This window comes from Rhinoraja longicauda, chromosome 1 (genome assembly GCF_053455715.1).
Source record: "Rhinoraja longicauda isolate Sanriku21f chromosome 1, sRhiLon1.1, whole genome shotgun sequence".
Classification (NCBI taxonomy): Eukaryota; Metazoa; Chordata; class Chondrichthyes; order Rajiformes; family Arhynchobatidae; genus Rhinoraja; species Rhinoraja longicauda.
This window is the reverse complement of record NC_135953.1, coordinates 141,750,013-141,773,334: the sequence shown is the minus strand read 5'-3', so window position 1 is coordinate 141,773,334 and position 23,322 is coordinate 141,750,013. Positions and strand designations below refer to the sequence as shown.

The 23,322-nt window shown below is 52.5% G+C and overlaps 1 protein-coding gene across 1 annotated transcript in view; it reads right to left on the bottom strand.

The window, feature by feature from the left end:
* LOC144593964 (RUN and FYVE domain-containing protein 2-like) overlaps positions 1 to 21,335 on the bottom strand; it is an 87,073-nt gene extending 65,738 nt beyond the window's left edge. The window contains exons 1-2 of the mRNA XM_078400138.1: positions 21,063 to 21,335; positions 17,568 to 17,648 (exon numbers count right to left, since the gene is read on the bottom strand). Of these exons, the coding sequence (XP_078256264.1) occupies positions 17,568 to 17,648; positions 21,063 to 21,279 (298 nt within the window). The 5' untranslated portion in view covers positions 21,280 to 21,335. The remainder of the gene's footprint in view (positions 1 to 17,567; positions 17,649 to 21,062) is intronic.
* Between the last annotated feature and the right edge of the window lie 1,987 nt (positions 21,336 to 23,322).

Sequence of the window (23,322 nt, the reverse complement as noted above, 5' to 3'; positions counted from 1 at the left end):
GGCAGGTGGGACTAGTGTAGATGGGGCATGTGGTATTAGTGTAGATGGGGCAGGTGGGACTAGTGTAGATGAGGCAGGTGAGACGAGTGTAGATGGGGCAGGTGAGACTAGTGTAGATGGGGCAGGTGGGACTAGTGTAGATGGGGCAGGTGGGACTAGTGTAGATAGGGCTGGTGGGACTAGTGTAGAAGGGGCAGGTGGGACTGGTGCAGATGGGGCAGGTGGGACTGGTGCAGATGGGGCAGGTGGGACTAGTGTAGATGGGGCAGGTGGGATAAATGTAGATGGGGCAGGTGGGACTAGTGTAGATGGGGCAGGTGGGACTAGTGTAGATAGGGCAGGCGGGACATAGATGGGGCAGGTGGGACTGGTGTAGATGGGGCATGTGGGACTAGGGTAGATGGGGCAGGTGGGACTGGTGTAGATGGGGCAGGTGGGACTAGTGTAGATGGGGCATGTGGGACTAGTGTAGATGGGGCAGGTGGGATAGATGTAGATGGGGCAGGTGGGATAAGTGTAGATGGGGCAGGTGGGACTGGTGTAGATGGGGCAGGTGGGATAAGTGTAGATGGTGCAGGTGGGATAAGTGTAGATGGGGCAGGTGGGACTGGTGTAGATGGGGCAGGTGGGACTGGGGCAGGTGGGACTTGTGTAGATGGGGCAGGTGGGACTAGTGTAGATGGGGCAGGTGGGACTAGTGTAGATGGGGCATGTGGGACTAGTGTAGAAGGGGCAGGTGGGACTAGTGTAGATGGGGCAGGTGGGACTGGTCCAGATGGGGCAGATGGGACTAGTGTAGATGGGGCAAGTGGGATAAGTGTAGATGGGGCAGGTGGGACTGGTGTAGATGGGGCAGGTGGGACTAGTGTAGATGGGGCAGGTGGGACTAGTGTAGATGGGGCAGGTGGGACTAGTGTAGATGGGGCAGGTGGGACTAGTGTAGATGGGGCAGGTGGGACTAGTGTGGATGGCGCAGGTGGGACTAGTGTGGATGGCGCAGGTGGGACTAGTGTAGATGGGGCAGGTGGGTCTAGTGTAGATGGGGCATGTGGTATTAGTGTAGATCGGGCAGGTGGGACTAGTGTAGATGAGGCAGGTGAGACGAGTGTAGATGGGGCAGGTGAGACTAGTGTAGATGGGGCAGGTGGGACTAGTGTAGATGGGGCAGGTGGGACTAGTGTAGATGGGGCAGGTGGGACTAGTGTAGATGGGGCAGGTGGGATAAATGTAGATGGGGCAGGTGGGACTGGTGTAGGTGGGGCAGGTGGGACTAGTGTAGATGGGGCAGGCGGGACATAGATAGGGCAGGTGGGATAAATGTAGATGGGGCAGGTGGGACTAGTGTAGATGGGGCAGGTGGGACTAGTGTAGATGGGGCAGGCGGGACATAGATGGGGCAGGTGGGACTAGTGTAGATGGGGCAGGCGGGACGTAGATGGGGCAGGTGGGATTAGTGTAGATGGGGCAGGTATGACTAGTGTAGATGGGGCAGGTATGACTAGTGTAGATGGGGCAGGTGGGACTGGTGCAGATGGGGCAGGTGGGACTAGTGTAGATGGGGCAGGTGGGACTAGTGTAGATGGGGCAGGTGGGACTGGTGTAGATGGGGCAGGTGGGACTGGTGTAGATGGGGCAGGTGGGACTAGTGTAGATGGGGCATGTGGGACTAGTGTAGATGGGGCAGGTGGGATAGGTGTAGATGGGGCAGGTGGGATAAGTGTAGATGGGGCAGGTGGGACTGGTGTAGATGGGGCAGGTGGGATAAGTGTAGATGGGGCAGGTGGGACTGGTGTAGATGGGGCAGGTGGAACTGGGGCAGGTGGGACTTGTGTAGATGGGGCAGGTGGGACTAGTATAGATGGGGAAGGTGGGACAAGTGTAGATGGGGCAGGTGGGACTAGTGTAGATGGGGCAGGTGGGACTAGTGTAGATGGGGCAGGTGGGATAAATGTAGATGGGGCAGGTGGGACTGGTGTAGGTGGGGCAGGTGGGACTAGTGTAGATGGGGCAGGCGGGACATAGATAGGGCAGGTGGGATAAATGTAGATGGGGCAGGTGGGACTAGTGTAGATGGGGCAGGTGGGACTAGTGTAGATGGGGCAGGCGGGACATAGATGGGGCAGGTGGGACTAGTGTAGATGGGGCAGGCGGGACGTAGATGGGGCAGGTGGGATTAGTGTAGATGGGGCAGGTATGACTAGTGTAGATGGGGCAGGTATGACTAGTGTAGATGGGGCAGGTGGGACTGGTGCAGATGGGGCAGGTGGGACTAGTGTAGATGGGGCAGGTGGGACTAGTGTAGATGGGGCAGGTGGGACTGGTGTAGATGGGGCAGGTGGGACTGGTGTAGATGGGGCAGGTGGGACTAGTGTAGATGGGGCATGTGGGACTAGTGTAGATGGGGCAGGTGGGATAGGTGTAGATGGGGCAGGTGGGATAAGTGTAGATGGGGCAGGTGGGACTGGTGTAGATGGGGCAGGTGGGATAAGTGTAGATGGGGCAGGTGGGACTGGTGTAGATGGGGCAGGTGGAACTGGGGCAGGTGGGACTTGTGTAGATGGGGCAGGTGGGACTAGTATAGATGGGGAAGGTGGGACAAGTGTAGATGGGGCAGGTGGGACTAGTGTAGATGGGGCAGGTGGGACTAGTGTGGATGGGGCAGGCGGGACGTAGATGGGGTGGTTTGGTTGGACTGTGGCCTTTCAATCACCATGTTTGGTGGAATCATGGCCCAGTTTTGTAACTCAAATACCCTGGGACGAAGGAGACTACAGAGAGTGGTGGACACTGCCTGGTCCATCACTGTACTGACCCCCCCACCATCGAAGGAATCTACTGGAGTCACTGCCTCAAAAAGGCAGCCGGCATCATCAGAGACCCACACCACCCTGGCCACACTCTCACTGACCCACACCACCCTGGCCACACTCTCACTGACCCACACCACCCTGGCCACACTCTCACTGACCCACACCACCCTGGCCACACTCTCACTGACCCACACCACCCTGGCCACACTCTCACTGACCCACACCACCCTGGCCACACTCTCACTGACCCACACCACCCTGGCCACACTCTCACTGACCCACACCACCCTGGCCACACTCTCACTGACCCACACCACCCTGGCCACACTCTCACTGACCCACACCACCCTGGCCACACTCTCACTGACCTACACCACCCTGGCCACACACTCACTGACCCACACCACCCTGGCCACACTCTCACTGACCCACACCACCCTGGCCACACACTCACTGACCCACACCACCCTGGCCACACTCTCACTGACCCACACCACCCTGACCCACACCACACTGACCCACACCACCCTGGCCACACTCTCACTGACCCACACCACCCTGACCCACACCACACTGACCCACACCACCCTGGCCACACTCTCACTGACCCACACCACCCTGGCCACACTCTCACTGACCCACACCACCCTGACCCACACCACACTGACCCACACCACCCTGGCCACACTCTCACTGACCCACACCACCCTGGCCACACTCACTGACCCACACCACACTGACCCACACCACACTGACCCACACCACCCTGGCCACACACTCACTGACCCACACCACCCTGTCCACACTCTCACTGACCCACACCACCCTGGCCACATTCTCACTGACCCACACCACCCTGGCCACACTCTCACTGACCCACACCACCCTGGCCACACTCTCACTGACCCACACCACACTGACCCACACCACCCTGACCCACACCACCCTGGCCACACTCTCACTGACCCACACCACCCTGGCCACACTCACTGACCCACACCACACTGACCCACACCACCCTGGCCACACACTCACTGACCCACACCACCCTGGCCACACTCTCACTGACCCACACCACCCTGGCCACATTCTCACTGACCCACACCACCCTGGCCACACACTCACTGACCCACACAACCCTGGCCACACTCACTGACCCACACCACCCTGGCCACACACTCACTGACCCACACCACCCTGGCCACACTCTCACTGACCCACACCACCCTGGCCACACTCTCACTGACCCACACCACCCTGGCCACACACTCACTGACCCACACTCTCACTGACCCACACTCTCACTGACCCACACCACCCTGGCCACACTCTCACTGACCCACACTCTCACTGACCCACACTCTCACTGACCCACACCACCCTGGCCACACACTCACTGACCCACACCACCCTGGCCACACACTCACTGACCCACACTCTCACTGACCCACACTCTCACTGACCCACACCACCCTGGCCACACTCTCACTGACCCACACTCTCACTGACCCACACTCTCACTGACCCACACCACCCTGGCCACACTCTCACTGACCCACACCACCCTGGCCACACTCTCACTGACCCACACCACCCTGGCCACACTCTCACTGACCCACACCACCCTGGCCACACTCTCACTGACCCACACCACCCTGGCCACACTCTCACTGACCCACACCACCCTGGCCACACTCTCACTGACCCACACCACCCTGGCCACACTCTCACTGACCCACGCCACCCTGGCCACACTCTCACTGACCCACACTCTCAATGACCCACACCACCCTGGCCACACTCTCACTGACCCACACCACCCTGGCCACACTCTCACTGACCCACACCACCCTGGCCACACTCTCACTGACCCACACCACCCTGGCCACACTCTCACTGACCCACACCACACTGGCCACACTCTCACTGACCCACACGACCCTGGCCACACTCTCACTGACCCACACCACCCTGGCCACACTCTCACTGACCCACACCACCCTAGCCACACTCTCACTGACCCACACCACCCTGGCCACACTCTCACTGACCCACACCACCCTGGCCACACTCTCACTGACCCACACCACCCTGGCCACTCTCTCACTGACCCACACCACCCTGGCCACACTCTCACTGACCCACACCACCCTGGCCACACTCTCACTGACCCACACCACCCTGGCCACACTCTCACTGACCCACACCACCCTGGTCACACTCTCACTGACCCACACCACCCTGGCCACACTCTCACTGACCCACACCACCCTGGCCACACTCTCACTGACCCACACCACCCTGGCCACACTCTCACTGACCCACACTCTCACTGACCCACACCACCCTGGCCACACTCTCACTGACCCACACCACCCTGGCCACACTCTCACTGACCCACACCACCCTGGCCACACTCTCACTGACCCACACCACCCTGGCCACACTCTCACTGACCCACACTCTCACTGACCCACACCACCCTGGCCACACTCTCACTGACCCACACCACCCTGGCCACACTCTCACTGACCCACACCACCCTGGCCACACTCTCACTGACCCACACTCTCACTGACCCACACCACCCTGGCCACACTCTCACTGACCCACACCACCCTGGCCACACTCTCACTGACCCACACCACCCTGGCCACACTCTCACTGACCCACACTCTCACTGACCCACACCACCCTGGCCACACTCTCACTGACCCACACCACCCTGGCCACACTCTCACTGACCCACACCACCCTGGCCACACTCTCACTGACCCACACCACCCTGGCCACACTCTCACTGACCCACACTCTCACTGACCCACACCACCCTGGCCACACTCTCACTGACCCACACCACCCTGGCCACACTCTCACTGACCCACACTCTCACTGACCCACACCACCCTGGCCACACTCTCACCGACCCACACCACCCTGGCCACACTCTCACTGACCCACACCACCCTGGCCACACTCTCACTGACCCACACCACCCTGGCCACACACTCACTGACCCACACCACCCTGGCCATACTCTCACTGACCCACACCACCCTGGCCACACTCTCACTGACCCACACCACCCTGGCCATACTCTCACTGACCCACACCACCCTGGCCACACTCTCACTGACCCACACCACCCTGGCCACACTCTCACTGACCCACACCACCCTGGCCACACTCTCACTGACCCACACCACCCTGGCCACACTCTCACTGACCCACACCACCCTGGCCACACTCTCACTGACCCACACCCCCCTGGCCACACTCTCACTGACCCACACCACCCTGGCCACACTCTCACTGACCCACACCACCCTGGCCACACTCTCACTGACCCACACCACCCTGGCCACACTCCCATCTCGCTGCTACCATGGGGAAGAAGGTCCAGGAGCCTGAAAACCGTGACCTCCAGGTTCCAGAGCAGCTTGTTCCCAGCAACCATCAGGCTACGGTTTCCTCCTGCATGCCAAAAACGTGCAAGATGAGTAGATCAATTGGCCTCTGTATATCGTCCCTGGTGTGTGGGATGCAAAACCAGTATCAGGTAGAACTAGTGCGAATGGGTGATCGCTGGTCAGCACGGACTCGGTGGGCCACAGGGTCTGTTTCCACGCTGTGTCTCTAAACTAAACTAACCTGAACTTGACTTGTTGAAACTCCCATAGAAACATAGAAAATAGGTGCAGGAGGAGGCCATTTGGCCCTTCGATCCAGCACTGCCATTCACTGTGATCGTGGCTGATCATCTGCAATCAGTAACCCGTGCCTGCCTTCTCCCCATACCCCTTGATTCCGCTAGCCCCTGGAATTTAGAAGACTGAGAGGGGGATCTTATAGAAACATATAAAATTCTTAAGGGTTGGAGAGGCTAGATGCGGGAAGATTGTTCCCGATGTTGGGGGAGTCCAGAACCAGAGGTCACACCTTAAGGATAAGGGGGAAGTCTTTTAGGACCGAGATGAGAAAACATTTCTTCACACAGAGAATGGTGAGTCTGTGGAATTCTCTGCCACAGAAGGTAGTTGAGGCCAGTTCATTGGCTATATTTAAGAGGGAGTTAGATGTGGCCCTTGTGGCTAAAGGGATCAGGGGGTATGGAGAGAAGGCAGGTACAGGTTACTGAGCTGGATGATCAGCCATTATCATATTGAATGGCGGTGCAGGCTCGAAGGGCCGAATGGCCTACTCCTGCACCTATTTTCTATGTTTCTATGTTTCTAACTCTCTTAAATCCATCCAGTGAATTGGCCTCCACTGCCCTCTGTGGCACAGAATTCCACAAATTCACAACTCTCTGGGTGAAAAAGTTTCTTCTCACTCTGACAATGGAGGAGGCCCAGGACAGAAAGGTCAGATTGGGAATGGGAGGGGGAGTTGAAGTGCTGAGCCACCGGGAGATCAGGTAGGTTGAGACGGACTGAGCGGAGGTGTTCAGCGAAACGATCGCCGAGCCTGCGCTTGGTCTCGCCGATGTACAGGAATTGGCAACTGGACACAGCACATAATCCTCTGACATTTTTGCCACCTCCAACGGGATCCCACCTCAGCTCAGTCCGTCTTAACCACCTGATCTCCCAGTGGCTCAGCACTTCAACTCCCCCTCCCACTCCCACTCCCAGTCTGACCTTTCTGTCCTGGGCCTCCTCCATTGTCAGAGTGACGCCCAGCGCAAATTGGAGGAACAGCACCTCATATTTCGCTGGTTCACCCCAGCGGTATGAACATTGGCTTCTCTAACTTCAAAGAGCCCTTGCCTTCCCTCTCTCTCATCCCCTCCCCCTTCCCAGTTCTACAGGTCTTACTGTCTCAGACTACATTCTATCTCTGACATCAGTCTGAAGAAGGGTCTCGACCTGAAACATCACCCATTCCTTCTCTCCCGAGATGCTGCCTGACCCGCTGAGTTACTCCAGCACTCTGTGTCCATGTTCTCCCGAGATGCTGCCTGACCCGCTGAGTTACTCCAGCACTCTGTGTCCATGTTCTCCAGAGATGCTGCCTGACCCGCTGAGTTACTCCAGCACTCTGTGTCCATGTTCTCCAGAGATGCTGCCTGACCCGCTGAGTTACTCCAGCACTCTGTGTCCATGTTCTCCACAGATGCTGCCTGAGCCGCTGAGTTACTCCAGCATTTTGTGTCTCCCTTTGATTTAAACCAGCATCTGCAGTTCCTTCCGACACATTTGTCCGATCTATTCCTTTCATGATTTTGTACACCTCGACAAGATCGCCCCTCATCCTCCTGCACTCCAAGGAATGAAGTGCTAGCCAGCCCAACCTCTCCCTGTAGCTCAGACCCTTCAGTCCTGGCAACATCCTCGTAAATCTGCTCTGCACTCCCTCCAGCTTGACAACATCTTTCCCACAACGGGGTGACGAAACTGAACACAAACAATGCAGTGACCTCAGCAATGTTATGCCTAACTGTAACGTGACCTCCCAACTTCTGTACTCAACGTTGTATTGTAGTCTGAGTTGGAGAGCCTGTGTTGCTGCTGCAACCAAAACCCCCACTGTACTTGTGCAGATGAGAATCAACCAGGCAGGACTGGACTCGACTTGATCACGCAACGCAGTGACTCCACTCAGAGTCTGCCCACTGAGCCATGACTCTTGTTTGTCAAGGGTTCTGATAATTCCTTCCTGCACTCGAGAGTGCAGGTACAGCAGGCAGTGAAGAAAGCTAATGGCATGTTACAAAGAAGCAGAGAAACATAGAAAATAGGTGCTGGAAGAGGCCATTTGGCCCTTCGAGCCAGCACTGCCATTCATTGTGATCATGGCTGATCATCCACAATCAGTAACCCGTGCCTGCCTTCTCCCCATATCCCTTGATTCCACTAGCCCCCAGACCTCTATCTAACTATCTTTTAAATTCATCCAGTGAATTGGCCTCCACTGCCCTCTGTGGCAGAGAATTCCACAAATTCATAACTGTCTGGGTGGAAAAGTTTTTTCTCACCTCAGTTTTAAATGGCCTCCCCTTTATTCTTAGACTATGGCCCCTGGTTCTGGACTCCCCCAACATTGGGAACATTTTTCCTGCATCTAGCATGTCCAGTCCTTTTATAATTTTATATGTCTTAATAAGATCCCCACTCATCCATCTAAACTCCAGTGAATACAAGCCCAGTCTTTCCAATCTTTCCTCATATGACAGTCCCGCCATCCCGGGGATTAACCTGGTGAACCAACGCTGCACTGCCTCAATAGCAAGGACGTCCTTCCTCAACTTAGGAGACCAAAACTGCACACAGTACTCCAGATGTGGTCTCACCAGTGATTTACTCCTATACTCAAATCCTCTCGTTATGAGGGTCAACATTCACTGGAGTTTAGAATGTATGAACATTGACTTCTCTAGCTTCAAGTAGCCCTTGCCTTTCGTCTCTCTCCAACCCCCACCCCCCTTCCCAGTTCTCCCACCAGTCTGACTGTCCTCGAATACATTCTATCTCTGTACCACCCACTTCCCTGTCATCAGTCTGAAGAAGGGTCTCGACCCGAAATGTCACCCATTCCTTCTCTCCAGAGATGCTGCCTGACCCGCTGAGTTACTCCAGCACTCTGTGTCCATGTTCTCCAGAGATGCTGCCTGACCCGCTGAGTTACTCCAGCACTCTGTGTCCATGTTCTCCAGAGATGCTGCCTGACCCGCTGAGTTACTCCAGTATTTTGTGTCTACCTTAAATCAGATACATGCATTCTTTTACCCCCAGAGCAGGGGAATCAAGAACCAGGGGACACAGGTTGAAGGTGAGGGGGGATTTTATGGCAGACCTCCCAACATTTGATTTGTCCAAAATTCAGAATTTTACATCAAAACTCATAATATGGCACATAATGCAACTTTTCAGCAAAAAAAAAGTATGCACCCCATATTGCGCGTACGCGTTGTGCTACATTCATGTGTGAGAAACATCTATTATTTCCAACAGTCTGTAGTTCTTGGACTACATGTACAATGTCAGGCCGATCATGAGTATATTCTGCTATTTATAGGAAGGTTATTGAACAGAGATACTTTTTGCAACACAGAGAAAAAATTGTATAAGAAAATAACTGCAGATGCTGGTACAAATCGATTTATTCACAAAATGTTGGAGTAACTCAGCAGGTGTGGCAGCATCTCGGGAGAGAAGGAATGGGTGACGTTTTGGGTCGAGACCCTTCTTCAGACTGATCAGAAAAAATGGTTTTGTTTTGATTTTTCTATTTTGCTTTTTCCTTACACATACCAATTCTCTTGGTATTGAATAAAAGATCAATGGTCATAAAATGTATGACTAAGTTATGAAGAAACAGTTGATATATGCGACTCGACTAAGCATACAGAAGCACTTGTTGAAGTAAATTTGCACATTAATTGATAATCAGCCCAAAAAGGTGGTAATTGGCTATTCTGCTGTGTTTTATATTTTAACCCCGTCTTAATTAATTAATATAGTTTGAGATTTAGATTTAGAGATACAGCGCGGAAACAGGCCCTTCGGCCCACCGAGTCTGTGCCGCCCAGCGATTCCCGCACATTAACACTATCCTACACGCACTAGGGACAATTATTTTTTTACATTTACCCAGTCAATTAACCTACACACCTGTACGTCTTTGGAGTGTGGGAGGAAACCGAAGATCTCGGGGAGATTGTACAAACTCCGTACAGACAGCACCCATAGACGGGATGGAACCCGGGTCTCCGGCGCTGCATTCGCTGTAAGGCAGTAACTCTACCGCTGCACCACCGTGACCGCAGTTATATAATCTTGCACAAATGTAATATTTGCTCATTACAGTCCCACCACTGATTTTCTGGCACTCTTGGTTCCAGAGCTTTGCTGGTTTATCCAGCCGGCCAAGGAAGTCGGCTATGGGGATAGATGTGCCGGTTCCAGCTGGGCTGGATTTCCAGAACCCTGGCCGCAGGCTGCAAATTCAACCCACCAATCGGCCATGGAAGTCCCGATGAGGTCGAGATTGGCTGCCTTGCCCAGCCTAGGTGCCACATTTTCGGGGAGGCTTCCAGGGCGGGGGGATTTCTCAGGAAACCCCTAGCAACCTCTCGCGGCTGACTTGACAAATTGCAATTACCGACTGTTTTGCGGAAAAATATGAGGTGAAATCGGAATGGCGGAAATGAAATAAGGAAGCAGAAACATTCCGCCAAATTCGGAAGGGTTGGGAGAGGTGTAATGGAAACCTGAGGAGTGAGTGACTTTTTCACACAAAGGGTGGTGGGTATATGGAACGAGCTGCCAGAAGAGGTAGTTGTTGCATGTACTCTTACTAAGTTTAAGAAACATTTGGACAATTGGCCCTAGTGAGAACGCACCTGGAGTACTGTGTGCAGTTTTGGTCTCCAAATTTGTGGAAGGATATTTTTGCTATTGAGGGCGTGCAGCATAGGTTTACTAGGTTAATCCCCGGGATGGCGGGACTGTGGTATGTTGAAAGACTGGAGCAACTAGGTTTGTATACACGGGAATTTAGATGGATGAGAGGGAATCTTATTGAAACATATAATATTATTAAGGGATTGGACACGCCAGAGGCAGGAAACATGTTCCCGATGTTGGGGGAGTCCAGAACCAGAATCATACTACAGCACCTTAGCCACAGTTTATGAATAAGGGGTCGGCCATTTAGAACGGAGACGAGGAAAAACCTTTTCACCAGAGAGTTGTGAAGCTGTGGAATTCTCTGCCACAGAAGGCAGTGGAGGCCAATTCACTGGATGCTTTCAAGAGAGAGTTAGATAGAGCTCTTAAAGATATCGGAGTCAAAGGATATGGGGAGAAGGCAGGAACAGAGTTCTGATTGTGGATGTTCAGCCATGATCACAGTGAATGGCGGTGCTGGCTCGAAGGGCCGAATGGCCTACACCTATTACCTATTGTCTATTGTCTAATTACGTGGATAGGATAGGTTTAATGGGATATGGGTCAAACGAGCAAATGGGACTAGTGTAGATGGGACGTGTTGGTCGATGTGGGCCAAAGGGCCAGTTTTTGCACAATATGACTGACTGAAGCATAAATTATACTTAAATTCCACAAGACAGTGAATGGAAAAATATATCAAAAACAAGACATTCCATGGTGGGGCATGGGGGTGGGGGGTCATCTTATGGAGTTATTAGGGTTGCCAACTTCCTCACTCCAAAATACGGGACAAGGTGACGTCATCGCCCCGCGCCCCACGTGACCTCACCCAGCCAGCGGCCACGTGCTCCCGCTCCACCAACGGCGGCCGCCCGGGCCAGGAGGCGGGTTGCTAAGCAACCTCCGTCAGGCGAACACACTCGGCCCCGCTCCCCATTAACCTACACTGTCCGGGCCTGACAGCGGCCCGTGGGCCAATACTGTCCGGGCCTACAGTGGGCCTACAGCGTCCAGGCCTACAGCGTCCAGGCCTACAGCGCCCGTGCCTACAATGCCCCCCAGGCCTAATACGGGACAAGGGCGGTCCCGTACGGGACAAACCAATTTAGCCCAAAATACGGGATGTCCCGGCTAATACGGGACAGTTGGCAACCCTAGGAGTTGTATAAGAATATGAGGGGGATAGGCTGAATGCACGCAGTCTTTTACCCAGAGTCAGAGAATCAACAACACGAGGACATAGGTTTAAGGTGAGGGGGGAAAGATTTTATAGGAATACGAGGGGTAACGTTTTCACTCAAAGGGTGGTTGGTATATGGAACGAGCTGCCAGAGGAGGTAGTTGAGGCAGAAACTATCACAATGTTTGAAAAAACATTTGGACAGGTACATGGATTGGAAAGGTTGGGAAGGATGTGGCCTAAATGTGGCAGGTGGGACTATTGTAGATGGGGCATGTAGGCTGTTTAGAGTTTAGAGAAACTGGCCTTTTCGGCCCACCGGGTCCGCGCCGACCAGCGATCCCCGCACATTAACACTATCCTACACCCACTAGGGACAATTTTTTTACATTTACCAAGCCAATTAACCTACAAACCTGCACGTCTTTGGAGTGTGGGAGAAAACCGAAGATCTGAGAAACCCCACGCAGGTCACGGGGCGAACGTACAAACTCTGTACAGACAGCACCCGTAGTCGGGATGGAACCCGGGTCTCCGGCGCTGCATTCGCTGTAAGGCAGTAACTCTACCGCTGCGCCACTGTGCCGCCACTGTGTTCCTCCTGTGTGCCGGAATTGTCGTACCAGGCTGCAATGCAACCTGTTAGAATGCTGTCTACCGGGCATCTGTGGAGGTCAGGCATGGAGTTTGCACGTTCTCCCCGTGACCTGCGTGGGTTTTCTCCGAGATCTCCGGTTTCCTCCCACACTCCAAAGGCGAACGGGTTTGTGGGTTAATTGACTTCTGTAAAAAATCGTAAACTGTCCCTAGTACGTAGGGTCGTGCTAGTGTACGGGGTGATCGCTGGTCGGAGCGGACTCGGTGGGCCAATGGGCCTGGTTTCGTGTTGTATCTTTAAAGTAAAGTCTAAAGAACGTACCGTGACCGCCCAAATTTTACCGAAGCCAATTAACCCAGACCGGAGAAAGTCCACATGGAAATCACAGGGAAAATGTACAAACTTGATACAGACAGCACCCGTGGTCAGGATCGAACTCAGGTCTCTGGCGCTGTAAGGCAGCAACTTTACCGCTGCGCCACCGATCCAACAGGCATTGGAAAGATCGAGCGCACGTGTTCGTTGAAGCGGTCGCCGAGGCTACACTTGGACTCGCCGATGTACAGGAGGCCACATCGGGAACACCGGACGCAGTGAGGTAGTTTGAGGAAGGAAGCTGACCGCACTTGTCATCATGTTCCTTCACCTGCACCTCCTCCAACCTCATCTACAGTAGCCGCTGTTCCAGGTGTCAACCTCTCCACATCGGCCAGACCAAGCGCAGGCTCGGCAATCGGTTCGCTCAACACCTCCGCTCAGTCCGTCTTAACCAAACTGATCTCCCAGTGGCTCAGCATTTCAACTCCCCCTCCCATTCCCAATCTGACCTTTCTGTCCTGGGCCTCCTCCATTGCCAGCGCAAATTGGAGGAACAGCACCTCATATTTCGCTTGGGTAGTTTACACCCCAGCGGTATGAACATTGACTTCTCTAACTTCAGATAGTTCCTGCTTTCCCTCTCTCTACATCCCCTCCCCCTTCCCAGTTCTCCCACTAGTCTTCCTGTCTCCGACTACATTCTATCTCTGTCCCGCCCCCTCCCCTAAGATCAGTCTGAAGGAGGGTCTCGACCAGAAACGTCACCCATTCCTTCTCTCCCGAGATGCTGCCTGTCCCGCTGAGTTACTCCACAATTTTGTGTCTGCCATGTTCCCCTTGTTTCATTACAGACCACACTTCAATAATGAGAATGATCAGCCATGATCACATTGAATGGCATTGCTGGCTCGAAGGGCCGAATGGCTTCCTCCTGCACCTATTGTCTATTGTCTAATACACAGGCTGTGACTGGCTTGTTCTGAAAGTGCTCCAGAGTGCTTGGTGTTCTCTCTTTTCCCGGCAGATGTGACAGAACCACCTGTGGATCCAGATGTTCCTGTTTTTCCGGTTTCTAACCCGGCACAATCTTGTTTCGATTATTTAATTCAAGTGAAAGTCCTGGATAGAGTGGATGTGGAGAGGATGTTTCCACTAGTGGGAGAGTCTAGGGCCAGAGGGCACAGCCTCAGAATTAAAGGGCGTTCCTTTACAACGAAGAGAAGGAATATCCTTAGTCAGAGGGTAGGAAAATAACTGCAGATGCTGGTTCAAATTGAAGGTAGACACAAAATACTGGAGCGACTCAGGCTGAGATGGTCTCTCCAGAGATGCTGCCTGACCCACTGAGTTACTCCAGGATTTTGTGTCTATCTCTAGTCAGAGGGTGGTGAATCTGGAATTCATTGCCACGGATGACTGTGGAGGATAAGTGAATGGATATTTAAAAAACAGAGATTGACAGGTTTTTGATTGTTAAGGGGATCAGGGGTTATGGGGAGAAGGCATGAGAGGGAACGATAGACCAGCCATGTTTGAATGGCGGAGTGCACTCAACGGGCCGAATGGCCTAATTCTGCTCCTGTGACTTGTGAACTTCTGAAGAATTAAATCTTTGGTAGAGAGCACAGGACCCATGCAGGACTGCCAGGAGTTTGACAGATAATCCACCGGTAATGGGACAGAGAAGATCTATAGAAACATAGAAAATAGGTGCAGGAGAAGGCCATTTGGCCCTTCGAGCCAGCACCGCCATTCATTGTGATCATGGCTGATCATCCACAATCAGTAACCCGTGCCTGCCTTCTCCCCATATCCCTTGATTCCACTAGCCCCTAGAGCTGTATCTAACTCTCTTTTAAATTCATCCGGTGAATTGGCCTCCAATGCCCTCTTGTGGCAGAGAATTCCACAAATTCACAACTCTCTGGGTGAAAAGGTTTTTTTCTCACCTCAGTTTTAAATGGCCTCCCCTTTATTCTTAGACTGTGGCCCCTGGTTCTGGACTCGCCCAACATTGGGAACATTTTTCCTGCATCTAGCTTGTCCAGTCCTTTTATCTATATACTAAAACTCTCGTTTGTTATCTTGTTTGTGACTGAACTTCAGCCAAAACGGTACACGATAACCCGACAATTGTAGGCCCACCTTACTCACCATTGTCACTTTAGTGATAATGCAAGTAGTTTTATTGAAATCGATGTTATATTTTTTAAGTTATTCACATTTTAAAGTTTAAAAGGAGGGGAGGGGAGAAGGGGGGAGAAGGGAGAGGGGGGTTGAGGGGAGGGGGAGGGGGGGGTGCTGCACCAATGCAGGAGAGGTTTGGGCCCAACGGGTCCACTTTGTCTAGTAATTTTATAATTTTATATAGTTTATGAAGAGTTGCCAAAACTCAAGTGTCTGAGCTATAGGGTGAGGTTAGTCAAGCAATACCAATACGATTATTATAATTTCATCTTTAGTTTAGTTTAGCTTAGTTTAGTTAAGAGATACAGCACGGAAACCTACACAGCGCCCGGGGAAAACCCACGCGGTCACGGGGAAAATATGCAAATTCCGCACAGACAGCACCTGTAGTCAGGATCGAACTGGGGGTCTCTGGTGCTGTGAGGCACCAACTCCACAGCTGCGCCACCATGTCGCTTTGTTCTTTGCCCACACATTTTCCAATCACAACCCCCCTCACCTGTATCCACCTATCACTTGCTAGGTCGTCTGAAGAAGGGTCTTGACCCAAAACGTCACCCATTCCTTCTCTCCAGAGGTGCTGCCTGACCCGCTGAGTTACTCCAGCACTCTGTGTCCATGTTCTCCAGAGATGCTGCCTGACCCGCTGAGTTACTCCAGCACTCTGTGTCCATGTTCTCCAGAGATGCTGCCTGACCCGCTGAGTTACTCCAGCACTCTGTGTCCATGTTCTCCAGAGATGCTGCCTGACCCGCTGAGTTACTCCAGCACTCTGTGTCCATGTTCTCCAGAGATGCTGCCTGAGCCACTGGGTACTCCAACGCTTTGAGCTTTATGCAAGATTTAGCATTTGCAGTTCCTTCTGTCTCCATATTGTCATGCTGCCTCACAGCGCCAGAGACCCGGGTTTGATCCTGACTACGGGTGCTGTCTGTATGGAGTTTGTACGTTCTCCCTGTGACCGTGTGGGTTTTCTCCGGGTGCTCCGGTTTCCTCCCACATCCCAAAGACGTACAGGTTTGTAGGTTTCTTGACTTTGGTAGAATTGTAAATCTTAAGTTCACACTATGTTATCCCACTGTCTCATCCACTCCCTACACACCAGGGACCATTTACAGAGGGCCGATCAACCTACAAACCCGCACGTCTTTGTGATGTGGGAGGAAACCGGAGCACCCGGAGGAAACGCACTCGGTCACAGGGAGAACGTGCAAACTCCACACAGACAGCACCCGAGGTCAGGATTGAACCCGGGTCCCTGGTGCTGTGAGGCAGTGGCTCTACCCACTGCGCCACCATGCCACGAACTGGAGTCCCAGGGAACCTCTCTTTTTCCTACCACCTCAAGTAAACCTTCTGTATCTGTCACCTATTTAATTTTGTTGTACGCACAAAATCTAACACGATTCACAATAAACAACCAACACTTTACCACGGTTGCTAAGGGTTTCCTGGAGGCAAGCCAGTTGACCATTCTTATTGTGTAGGAAAGAACTGCAGATGCTGGTTTAAATCGAAGGTAGACACAAAATGCTGGAGTAACTCAGCGAGCCAGGCAGCATCTTGGGAGAGAAGGGATGGGTGACGTTTCGGGTCTGAAGAAGGGTCTCGACCCGAAACGTCACCCATTCCTTTTCTCCAGAGATGCTGACTGACCCGCTGAGTTACTCCAGCACTCTGTGTCCATGTTCTCCAGAGATGCTGCCTGAGCCGCTGAGTTACTCCAGCACTCTGTGTCCATGTTCTCCAGAGATGCTGCCTGACCCGCTGAGTTACTCCAGCACTCTGTGTCCATGTTCTCCAGAGATGCTGCCTGACCCGCTGAGTTACCTCAGCACTCTGTGTCCATGTTCTCCAGAGATGCTGCCTGACCCGCTGAGTTACTCCAGCACTCTGTGTCCATGTTCTCCAGAGATGCTGCCTGACCCGCTGAGTTACTCCAGCACTCTGTATCCATCTCTGACCATTCTTACTGATGCAAAACATTTTTCAAAAATCACCGCACAATCCCAAGTATCAAGTCATGAAATACTTTGCAGGTTAATGGAATGCTGAAGTAAAAAAACAGAACAGAAACTGACCTGAGCGTCTCTTTCCACTCACACGACAGGGGATTTCCATCAAATACTCGCTTTGTTTCATGTAACACATCTGGTCCGTGCCTTTAGTGGGGTATGCAAAAGATACTTTGATCAGTGATTTAGTTCCTGTTGTACTTTCCTGAAAACGACGGCTGATTTTGTAAAAACAGAACTGAAATGGGCTTTTTTTTAATTAACTGTTGCAACCTACAATCCTGCCATCTGTCCCTGACGTTAGCAAGTGGCACAGAGCAACAGGCTTATCTGACAAGACTGGAGCAAACAGGCACAATGTAAACTGCAGGGACAAACTTCCCCACACACACACACGGACAACTTTGCACACTTGTCACTCGTGAAGGTGTTCAGGTTTGTCCACCCGCACTATCATTAAAACTGGAAAGACCACAGAGAAGATCTACGAGGATGTTGCCAGGACTCGTGGGGCCTGAGCTACAGGGAGAGGTTGGGGCATGCTGGGACTCTATTCCTTTGGAGCGCAGGAGGGTGAGGGGCGATCTTATAGAGGTGTGCAAAATCACGAGGGGGAATAGATAGGGGGAACGCATGGAGTTTTTCTACCCAATGAAATTAGAACTTTATTGGACATTATCTTGTGCTAAATATTATTCTCTTTATCCTGTTTCTGCACGGCTTGATTGTATCCATGTAGTCTTTGCACTGACTGGTTAGCAAGCAATAAAAAGCTTTTCACTGTACGTTAGTATACGTGACTATAAACTAAACAAAAACATTTTTTTGAGAACGTGTAGAGGAATCTGTACCCCTAGGTTTAAGGTGAGGGGGAGAAATTTAATAGAAATATGAGGGCCTCCTTTTCACATAGAGGGTGGTGGGTGTACGGAACGATCTGCCCGAGGAGGTAGTTTAGGTGGGTACTATAACAACATTTGAAAGACATTTGGACAGGTACATAGATAGGACAGGTTTAGAGGGATATATATGGGCCGTACATGAGCAGGTGGGACTAGTGTAGATGGAGCTAGTGTAGATGGGGCATGTTGGTCGGCATGGGCCTGTTTTGTGCTGCGTGACTGTTTGTGCAGCTCTTGTGCAGCTCAACTGATAGGCAGGAGAATGAGTCTAAAGTTCGCTGTAATGTCGGCACCATGTTTATTCAGCTTGGCAATAAATGCGCACAAAGTGAACCCAGGGTTCGAGGGCCAGATCAGTGGCCAGTCACCGATCCAGTCCCCATCACAGCTCTGTGTGTTCCCAGAACATAAGGAGTATTGTGGAGTTTATTGCCGCAGACAGCCGTGGAGGCCAAGTCATTGGGGATTAGTGCGGGTCTCAGGGGTTATGGGGAGAAAGCAGGAGAATGGGGTTGAGAGTAGGGTTGCCAACTGTCCCGTATTAGCCGGGACATCCCGTATTTTGAGCTAAATTGGTTTGTCCCGTACGGGACCGCCCTTGGCCCATATTAGGCCTGGACGCTGTAGGTCCAGACAGTGTAGGCCCGGACGGTGTGGGCCCGGACGGTGTGGGCCCGGACGGTGTGGGCCCGGACGGTGTGGGCCCGGACGGTGTGGGCCCGGACACTGTAGGCCCGGACACTGTAGGCCCGGACAGTGTAGGCCCGGACAGTGTAGGCCCGGACAGTGTAGGCCTGGAGGCCCGGGCGCCGCCTAACGGAGGTTGCGTAGCAACCCACCTCCCAGCCCGGGCGGCCGCCATTGGTGGAGCGGGAGCACGTGGCCGCTGGCTGGGTGAGGTCACGTGGGGTGCGGGGTGGTGACGTCACCTTGTCCCGTATTTGGGAGTGAGATAGTTGGCAACCCCTAGTTGAGTGGGAAAGATAGATCAGCCATGATTGAATGGCGGAGTAGACTCGAATGGCCTAATTCTGCTCCTCTGACATATGGACCTGAACTCATGAACATGGAACAGTACAACAGAGTAACAGTCCCTTCAGTTCATAATGCCGTGCCAAACACGATGCCGTTAAACTGACCTCATCTGCCTGCACGTGATCCAAATCCCCCCATTCCCCGCACATCCACGTGCCTGTCTGAAGACCTCTAACGTATCTGCCTCCACCTCCACCACCACCCCTGGTAGCACGTTCTAGGCCCCCACCACCCTCTGTGTTAAAATACTTGCCCCACACATCTCCTCTAAACTTTGCCCCTTTCACCTTAAAGCTCTGCCCTTCTAGTACTGGATATTAAATACTAAAAATACTAACCAGGAAAAAAGGTTCTGGTCAGAACGGGTCAGAAAAAGTTCAGGACAGTTCCGAAATCTTTCTAAGTTCTCTCCTGCACCGTCACCAGTGAGTCAGACGACTGGTGCTGTGTGGCCTGGGGTGACCTCTCACCGCCTGTAACCCCAGCAGACCACGGGGCAGGAGAAGGGGGGCATCAGCAGGCGATGCATGGCAGGGTTAGATACACTGGGTGTAAGGCAGGGTTAGATACACTGGGTGTAAGGCAGGGTTAGATACACTGGGTGTAAGGCAGGGTTAGATACACTGGGTTTAAGGCAGGGTTAGATACACTGGGTGTAAGGCAGGGTTAGATACACTGGGTTTAAGGCAGGGTTAGATACACTGGGTGTAAGGCAGGGTTAGATACACTGGGTTTAAGGCAGGGTTAGATACACTGGGTGTAAGGCAGGGTTAGATACACTGGGTTTAAGGCAGGGTTAGATACACTGGGTGTAAGGCAGGGTTAGATACACTGGGTTTAAGGCAGGGTTAGATACACTGGGTTTAAGACAGGGTTAGATACACTGGGTTTAAGGCAGGGTTAGATACACTGGGTTTAAGGCAGGGTTAGACTGGGTTTGAGGCAGGGTTAGATACACTGGGTTTAAGGCAGGGTTAGACTGGGTTTGAGGCAGGGTTAGATACACTGGGTGTAAGGCAGGGTTAGACTGGGTTTAAGGCAGAGTTAGATACACTGGGTTTAAGGCAGAGTTAGATACACTGGGTGTAAGGCAGGGTTAGATACACTGGGTTTAAGGCAGAGTTAGATACACTGGGTTTAAGGCAGAGTTAGATACACTGGGTTTAAGACAGGGTTAGATACACTGGGTTTAAGACAGGGTTAGATACACTGGGTTTAAGGCAGAGTTAGATACACTGGGTTTAAGACAGGGTTAGATACACTGGGTTTAAGACAGGGTTAGATACACTGGGTTTAAGACAGGGTTAGATACACTGGGTTTAAGATAGGGTTGTTTACCAGCAGGTTTAAGGCAGAGTTAGATTGTGTTTAAGGCAGGGTTAGATGCAAACAGGTTTAGTGGCAGGGTTGTTTACAAGCAGGTTTAAGCAGGGTTAGATGCAAACAGGTTTAACATTACAGCAGCCTTGGTGTTGGAAGCCCGGCTCGGCTCTGCTCTGGTCGGTGGGCAGGGCCGGCTTCCCCAGGCAGGGCAGAGTTGCTGAAGTGGGGCTGTAGCCGAGCTGGGACTCCCCCTCCCCTCCCCTCCCCTCCCCTCCCCTCCCCTCCCCTCCCCTGCACTTACTTGCTGCTGGAGCTGCTGGAGCGGCGTGGGTAGAGGGGCAGACCGGCTCCGGGGCGCCGTGGCCGTGGCCGTGGCCGCAGTCGGCCGCCTTCCCCACGAAGTAGATGACCGGGTCGGCGCCGGAGTCGGCCCCGTTGCTGCCCGTCCGCCCGCGGTCCGAGGCGAGGCCGGGACCGGGACCGGAGTAGCAGCGCTGCCCGCCCGCCAGCTCCGCCATCGTCCGCAGCCCAGCACGGCACAGCCCGGCCTGGCCTGGCCTGCCCCCGTAACCCGTGACACCCACACACACCCAGCCCGCCCAGGACAGGGCAGGACAGCGTGTAGCTGTGGCAATGTAGCACTGTCCCAGGACAATGTATCCATGTACCTGGGGCAATGTATCAGTGTACCTGGGACAATGTATAAATGTTCCTGGGACAATGTATCCATGTACCTGGGTAAATGTATCCATGTACCTGGGGCAGTGTATCCATGTACCTGGGGCAATGTATCCATACACCTGGGACAATGTATCCATGTACCTGGGGCAGTGTATCCATGTACCTGGGGCAATGTATCCATACACCTGGGACAATGTATCCATGTACCTGGGGCAATGTATCAGTGTACCTGGGACAATGTATAAATGTACCTGGGACAATGTATCCATGTACCTGGGGCAGTGTATCCATGTACCTGGGGCAATGTATCCATACACCTGGGACAATGTATCCATGTACCTGGGGCAATGTATCAGTGTACCTGGGACAATGTATAAATGTACCTGGGACAATGTATCCATGTACCTGGGGCAGTGTATCCATGTACCTGGGGCAATGTATCAGTGTACCTGGGACAATGTATCCATGCACCTGGGTAAATGTATCCATGTACCTGGGACAATGTATCCATCTACCTGGGACAATGTATCCATCTACCTGGGACAATGTACCCATCTACCTGGGACAATGTATCCCTTTACCTGGGACAATGTACCCATGCACCTGGGACAATGTGTCCATGTACCTGGGACAATGTATCCATCTACCTGGGACAATGTATCCATGTACCTGGGACAATGTATCCATCTACCTGGGACAATGTATCCATGTACCTGGGACAATGTATCCGTGTACCTGCGACAATGTATCCGTGTACCTGGGACAATGTATTCCCGGTACCTGGGACAATGTACCTGGGGCAATGTACCCATGTACCTGGGACAATGTATACATGTACCTGGGACAATGTATCAATGTACCTGGGACAATGTATCCATGTACCTGGGACAATGTATCCATCTACCTGGGACAATGTATCCATGTACCTGGGGCAATGTATCCATGTACCTGGGACAATGATCCATGTACCTGGGACAATGTATCCATGTACATGGGACAATGTATCCATGTACCTGGGACAGTGTATCCATCTACCTGGGACAATGTATACATCTACCTGGGACAATGTATCAGAGTACCTGGGACAATGTATCCATGTACCTGGGACAATGTATTTATGTACCTGGGACAATGGTATCCATGTACCTGGGACAATGTATTTATGTACCTGAGGCAATGTATCCATGTACCTGGGACAATGTATCCATCTACCTGGGACAATGTATCCACGTACCTGGGACAATGTATCCACCTACCTGGGACAATGTATCCATGTACTTGGGACAATGTATCCATCTACCTGGGGCAATGTAGCACTGTCCCAGGACAATGTATCCATGTATCTGGGACAATGTATCCATGTACCTGGGGCAATGTATCCATCTACCTGGGACAATGTATCCATGTACCAGGGACAATGTATCCATCTACCTGGGGCAATGTATCCATCTACCTGGGACAATGTATCCATGTACCTGGGACAATGTATGCATGTACCTGGGACAATGTATCCATGTACCTGGGACAATGTATCCATGTACCTGGGGCAATGTATCCATGTACCTGGGACAATGTATCCATGTACCTGGGACAATGTACATGGGACAATGTATCCATGTACCTGGGACAATGTACCTGGGACAATGTACGTGGGACAATGTATCCGTGTACCTGGGACATTGTATCCATGTACCTGGGACAATGTACATGGGACAATGTATCCATGTACCTGGGACAATGTACCTGGGACAATGTACGTGGGACAATGTATCCGTGTACCTGAGACAATGTATCCATGTACCTGGGACAATGTACATGGGACAATGTATTCCATGTACCTGGGACAATGTATCCGTGTACCTGGGACAATGTATCCATGT